Raw genomic sequence first — 6,926 nt, 5'->3', positions numbered from 1 at the left:
AAATTTGGAATGAACATTATCAGAATTTTGCTGTTCGGGGTTTTTTCGGAAATGAAAAGGTCTTATTCCCCCGTCGAGGTTTCAATATAAGGAAGCTTTATTGTCAAAAATATAGGCCTTAAATGACATTCTAAAATAGCGTATTGTGCTTACATAATTTCTTTAGTAAACTACGTTCATTGCCTCATTTTGCTTGCTTTTAGTTTACCAGATCTATATATTCTATTTTTCAAGAGGTTCCCTAATGGATGTCTGAAATATTCATATCAAACCAATCACGAGAAAAGCATTTAACCGGCATAAGAACCAATCAGAATATTACAGAAGACACATGCAACCGGCACCAAGCGCGGGAAAATAAAACATTCATGCTAACGGTCCTAACCCCAGTTCTAAAACAGCAAGCTTCCACCAACACAGAGCGTTCTTTAGCAGGCCAGCGGCGTTTTCTTTTCTTTCTTTTAACGTGAGCATGTGACTTTAAAATGCTCGGTGAATGACGTCACGTCGGCATCGCTCCCAACTGGAGTTTTCTTCACAGTCACTTGAACGGTGTCCCACTCATTGAGAATGCCCGTGACATCTCGCGGAGTTTTCAATTCCACAGTAAAGAAAACCTGCCTGTGTTTCTCCCATGTATTTTGTACCGTTTTTCTATACCGAATTTCTATGGCGCGTTTCGTTGAGTTGGTGGCGGTCTTTATAACCAGAGACGAGTTCACAGCGACGTCAAAAATCTCGCCTTGTGCACCGTTGTAGTAGAGGGCAAAAGACATTCGTATGGTACTACCACACTCCAGAGTTTTATAGTCGATTCCTCTTTGCAAGCGAAGCAAGACGTTCTTCGCTTTGATGAAGCTTCGTGATATTCTCTGGAAAGACTGCCCAGCTCTTGTACTGCCCGACAGTTGGAATTTGAAAGGAAGAGGAATAGGAACAAATGTAGCGACGAGACTGCTCGTGTCAAGGGTGGCCTCCTGGAACACACGCCCTGATCCATCCACAAGCGACAGACGGAGGGAGGGAAGCTTCAAACGTTCCTTTAATGGGATAACGAGGCCAACTGTTGCGTTTTGACCTAAAGTTGAAGACAAAACGATACGTTTACTGTTTGCTATGCACCACGCTTGTGAAACGTCTGTTAACTAGGAGCTTTATTCGCCTTAGTTTCTGAGTCACGAACGAGGGCTATCTGCCTGACAAATTTACTGAGAGAGAGAACTGAAGGACTGACTGATTGACTGACTGAATGACTGACTGACTGCCTCGCTCGCTCGCTCGCTCACTCACTCACTCACTCACTCACTCACTCACTCAATGATGGACTGATTGAAGAACTGAATGACGTACATGACGTACGAGATGGGCGGACGAATGGACTAGCGACGAGCTAACAGACATCGACACAGACATACAGACAAACCGAGACAGGCAGACAGGCAGACAGGCAGACAGAAAGAAAGACAGACAGACAAACAGGCGGAAAGAAAAGACAGACAGACAGACAATGACTGACTCGTTAGCTAGCCGGATATCTTAGTAGCTAGTTGACTGTCAGACGGACTTTCTGACTTCCTCATCGTCTGACTCACTGACTCACTGACTCACTGACCAACCGACCGACTGACTGATGAATGATCGACTGGCTCGCTAGTCTGTGATCTGACGGTATCGGTAACAGCTTGACTCACTCACTGACTTGGCCGAGCTGCTGACTAGAGATGACGGATAGAGTAGACAGACCGAGGGTTGTCATCATGAACGTGTTGGCTCGGTAACTCAGTCCTTGACTATATTTATATTCACTGACTTCAAACGGTAGGTTAACTAACTGACTGATGTTCTGAAGGAATACTTGGAAAGACGAAGGAAGCAACCCAAGTAACCTAACATTTCTTTTTCCCAAATATCTCCTAAGCTATCCCCTGAAAATGTTGAACGGTTACCTTACCTAACAGGGGGTAATCAATCGGATACTCAATCCATTGCCCACCAAGCTTTTTCCTGAGTAGGAAGAAGTAATCGAACTCCAAGTTAAAACTACTGCTCGACTTGACCTTGAATGAATGCGTTCCAACTTCAACCGGGATGATTAGCTCCCACAAACCCAGAACGGGTTCTTCTATGATCCACACCCCCCCTTGGGCAAGATCTTCCGTTCGGGGCTCAAGTAATCCATTTGGATTGCGCAGCTGGACAAGATGAGCTTCTTCTGAGGCGAAGAATGAGACTACTAACTTTCCAACGGTGTCATCTACAGGAAGGGTATACGTCTTATCTCTCCCTGGAGCGCGCTTGTGTGGTCGAACTATTCTGCCAGAAGCGCCGCTTGATCTGACCTCCAGAATAGTCGCCGTGCCATCTAGAGCCGTGGATATAACACGTCCCATCCTCTGTATCTCTCCAGATGAGTTGAACTGCAGTCCAAATCCTTGGGTATCATCCAAGAGCTTAACAAAGGTGTCATGATTTTCGAATGTCCCACAAAAGCCAGACTCGGTGCTGTAGAAGAAGTTCACAGGAATCATGTAGTGCTGGGCTAAGCCAAGCGCATTCTCAAAAGTGTATTTTGGTCCATCTCCTTCTTTAGCACCGGCGTCAGTAAACACGAACATGGGGGAGCTGACAAAAGGATCGCCCTTCTCGATGGCGTCTATGATCCCGTTGAAAGTCAGCTCAGGACAGTCACGGCCTCCCTCGGCTACTAGCGTATCCAGAGCTTCAACAAACGATTTCACACTGGGACATCGGTAAACATTTCCCCATTCTGCAAAAAGGTGAAAATTCATGTTTGTTATGCTGTATAAAGTGGTTCTGACCTTGACCTCGTTTGATTAAAACCCTATGAGATGAAAGGTGAATGAAAGCTATTGAGAACTGAATACTTTCATATGGTACTGTTTATTATTACGTACAAGGTGGTTCTAACTTTAAAGTCTGCAGATGAAACCGTAGTGTGGAATAGTGTGTGACCATTCAAATGAAAGCTATTGAGGAGTACTTCCATGTGGTACTGTTTATTATGCTGTACAAGGTGATTCTAACTTTTAAGTCTGTGGGTGAAACCCTGGTGTGTGACCATTCAAATGAAAGCTATTGAGCAGTACTTTCATGTGGTACTGTTTATTATGCTATATAAAGTGGTTATAACTTTTAACTCTCTGGACGAAACATAAATGCTACTGAATAGTACTTTTATGACTTTCTATTTGTTACAATGTAAGGAGATGTTAGTGTTAAAAGACTAAGATAGATTTGCTTTTGAATGAAGCATCATAACTTACTAGGATCGTTGAATGGCGATAAAATAAAATCCACAGCTGAGTCTCTGGGATGAGCAGCAATAGCTTTGGCGATTTCCTTTGCGGCAGCTATCTCGTTTCCCATACTTCCTGTAGTATCAATCACGAATATAAGAGAAACACCGCCACTGATTCCCAACAGATTATCGACGTCTGTTTCATCCAGAATAGCACGAAGCTGTTTAAACACGTTTACGTGCTTGTTTGGTTTCTTTTTCCTGCAGTGACGGGGTAAATCGGATTCTTGGCATCGACCTTGAGTCCTCGGACAGTGACATTCAGGGGGTATCTATTTTGACGAAGAGATAAAAAATATATTTTTGAATTGTCTGTCTAGTCATTGATCATGAATATCGTTATGACATTTTCAAAGTAGCTGTGTCCGCAGATTACTTCGACAATTTGCGCGAAAAACTGGCTTCAGTTTTTTTTTTTACATTACGAGAAAGGCAAAAGTCGCACAAATTATAAATGCATGTGTCTGTCCGCTTATTGACGATGAAAATTAGCAATTGAGCGCACGAGAATTCCTGCAGATATTGTTAAAAAGAAGAAGGAAATTGCAGTAACAAGCCATAAAAGAGGGGGTAAGTTTCTAAAGAAACTGTGGTGCTGCGTCGGTGGGGATTCGCTCCGACGAAGGGCTAACGCTCGAAACGTCAGCTTTCGAATCTCTTTAAGGTGGCCAATTCACATTATCAACCCAGTTGATAAAACCAAATTATCTAAGCCATAAAAGAGTACTGCAGCAATTTCATGAATTCAAAATAAATCAATACTGGCACTGGATTCCAAAACGCAAGCTAAATAAACAGCAAACAGACAAACTCTTCTAAGTTAGCGAAACTCGTGCTTGTACGAATATTTGTGACTAGTCGCCTTGCTGCAGCATTTCTAAAAGCTTCGTAACTGAACGTTTTATACAAGCCGCGTTGAGAAGATCGGGAGGAGAATTTAAAAGCAATCCCAGACTGATTACGATATCGATCCCTTTTTTCGCCAGTTAAGTGTACCAACAAACTTTTCCTTTTACATTTTTCCCTCTTAGATTTAACTTCCTGCTTTTCTTCAAAGAAATATCCTTTTTTTTTCTTAATTCGTCTTGCGAAAAGCAAAACAAAGCGAAACAAAAAAAAAAGCAAAGCTATGACAAAACTGAACAAACTTAACAAAACCAAAATCCAACAACAACAACCTAGAAGTATTTGAAGCTTTTTTTGCGTTATTTATTCGAAAAAAAGAGATTGCTTCATCGTGTAGAATGACCTAAATTTTCCACGTGATCGCGTGAATTTCGAGTGCGAGCGCGTAAGTTCCGCGTGTGATCGCGTGAATTTTCGCGTGTGATCGCACGTGAATTTCGCGTGTTTTCACTCGTTTCGCGGCGTGTATAGTTACAGGCAAGTCAGAAAAAGGCAAGTGTTACTTAATTGAATCTCTCACCAGTTGGCCGATCATCTGTCTCGCTTTAGGCATTTCCCCATTCGTGATGGCCTTTTTGATGTAGCCTGCGAGCTGCCTCTCTCTTCTCGCACTTAATCTTCTTCTCGTCATCTTTGACTCAGCCATTCCTGTCAAAAGAAAACCGGCGTAAACAGAATTGGTAAAGGTTGTCTAAAACTGGCAACTGAGTTTATCATCAGGTTTGTTATATCAGAATATCAATTCTCCTAAGTAACTGTACTATATTTCTCTCAATAGTTATCTTGAGAATTTGGCAGTGCATAAATTAAAGTCCATCAAAACCCTGGCCGGAACAGGCGGAGACATTGAGAGCTAAAGACACGCCGCTATAATCGCTCCCGGAAATGTATAACTGACTTGAAAAGTTTAATTTCAAGTACAATTCAACTGATGCCATTCAAGGCTTCTTTATTTTTTGCTCCCCTCTTGTGCTTAGCTCCAGACTCAGTCCCTTCCCAGGGTATATCTTTGTTTTGTTGGGTTGTTTCTTGTCTCAGGTGTACGTGTCTGCTCTTGTTTAGTATCTCACAACAGGACTGTCCTTGAAATGGTCGACCCTGTTCAAACATGTCTGCATGTGTAAATGGTCTGATCTATTCAGTTTGTGTAAAAATATTAGAAAACTTTGAGATTCCCCAAATTTAACAGCAGAAATTAGTTAGTTTTCCCTTAAAACAAGACCAAAAGGACCGTATATTAAGTATCCTTTCATATTTTAGGCCAAAACAGTAGTAATTTCATAGCCTATTTTGGACAAAAACATCTCCGAAATCATTCCCTACAAGGTGGTACAAGACGCGCTCCCTTCTACTTTCTCAGCCGTCCTGAGTTTTCCCTTTCAGCGTCGTGGAGAAGTCAACCGTACTAACTTCAACTGATCATGGAATTGCGTAGCAAATGCGGTTTTGTACCTTCTTCACTGTACAGAAACACAAAAAAGAGAAGAAACGAGCATGGCTTTACCTTTGATAATCTGCATGGAGGCTTCTAAGTATTTGTTATTTCTAGGCCCAGTCATGGCGGCTCCACTGCTACTCCGATGAAGCTTCTCGCTGTCGCCCATCAAGTACTCTGCCGTCGTTTCGTCCAAGATTTGAAAGAAATCCCCAGCGCCCTCAGAAACATCGAGTAAAAGTACTATCGCAGCGAGCGCTGCAATGCCCAGCACTGTAACTTTCTTCATGGCTAGAAGAAAGCTATTGCTTGTGACAGTAAGAGTGTAAATGCTTTCCCACGCTGGCGTTTTCAGTCGCGGCTTTTATATACGTTATCCGTTCCAGTCGGAAGTGGGAGCTTCACAATCGAATCGTGCCGCTGGCGCCATGGGGCGCTCCTGGATGGTTTCGAAATCTTGAAAAGTGATGAAAAGGAATTAAAAGGTCATGACTGCGTTTTCGCCCATGTCCAGTTGTTTTGGAAGATAAAATACTTCAGATTAACTTAAAAGCACTTGGACAAGCCGAGAGAGAATCATCTTGCCTTTGATATATCGACAACAGTTGTGAGCTGAAATAAGTCACAACATTGTTGTCTTGGCTTCAAATTTGTTCAGCTTTTTTTTTAGCTAGGGAGTTCCGATATGTCTTGAAATACAAGGAACAATTATTATCGGAAACCAACAAGGGTATCAGCGTAAACAATTCTACTCTATCCAAAACGGAGGAAGTCTGTCTGAAGCTCCTGTTGTTTTAAAAGTTTCAAATGGATGCCAAAAAGGAAAAAATCTGAAGTTAAAAAAAAAGTAATTCGACTCTGGCACTTTTGCAACGCCTGAAAATGTCATGAAATCAGGTCATCCTGCAGGAGTCAATATCAGTTTTCGACTTCCGTAGATTTTTGAGGAGTTAAGAGTCTTAAGAGGAATTTATGGGTCGGCTCTTAAGCAGCCTCCCCCCCACCCCCCCCTCCCCGCTGCTACTTGTGCAATACGTGGCGAAAGTAGGGGATGGGGTCGTGGGAGCTGGGACGCTCCCTGTATTTTCCCTGTATTTTGGTAAAACAAAGTTGACCAACCGTCTCTGGAGCGAAATTTTTTATACGATTTCTGTGTGTGCGTTGGCGCGTGGGGGGTGGGGGGGGGGGGGGACTTGCGCTCTGCCGCAATTATTCGGATCCCTCTACATGAACGTTCCGTTCCGTTCTCGGAAACTATAGGCGCGA

The 6,926-nt window shown here is 42.9% G+C and overlaps 1 protein-coding gene across 1 annotated transcript; it reads right to left on the bottom strand.

Moving 5' to 3' along the window:
- Positions 1-75: 75 nt before the first annotated feature.
- Positions 76-6,431, bottom strand: LOC110066238 (von Willebrand factor A domain-containing protein 7-like). Its single transcript, XM_020773447.2, has 5 exons — positions 5,730-6,431; positions 4,746-4,873; positions 3,285-3,591; positions 1,952-2,767; positions 76-1,078 (listed from the first exon to the last, which is right to left on the bottom strand). The coding sequence occupies exons 1-5, from the start codon at positions 5,947-5,949 to the stop codon at positions 462-464; spliced, it is 2,088 nt and encodes a 695-aa protein (XP_020629106.2). The 5' UTR covers positions 5,950-6,431; the 3' UTR covers positions 76-461.
- Positions 6,432-6,926: the final 495 nt, after the last annotated feature.

This window comes from Orbicella faveolata, unplaced genomic scaffold, assembly GCF_042242905.1.
Source record: "Orbicella faveolata isolate gen_17 unplaced genomic scaffold, um_ofav_v1 contig_27, whole genome shotgun sequence".
Lineage (NCBI taxonomy): Eukaryota > Metazoa > Cnidaria > Anthozoa > Scleractinia > Merulinidae > Orbicella > Orbicella faveolata.
Note: the sequence above shows the minus strand (reverse complement) of the source record. Positions and strands in the feature narration are given on the sequence as shown.

What these genes read in the sequence shown, in the direction of transcription:
- LOC110066238 (XM_020773447.2), bottom strand. Translation starts at nt 5,949, where the DNA reads ATGAAGAAAGTTACAGTGCTGGGCATTGCAGCGCTCGCTGCGATAGTA. An exon ending in GACAGATGATCGGCCAACTG is followed by an intron (nt 3,592 to 4,745) that starts GTGAGAGATTCA and finishes TCGTCAAAATAG; the next exon opens with ATACCCCCTGAATGTCACTG. An exon ending in ATCGCCATTCAACGATCCTA is followed by an intron (nt 2,768 to 3,284) that starts GTAAGTTATGAT and finishes ACCTTTTTGCAG; the next exon opens with AATGGGGAAATGTTTACCGA.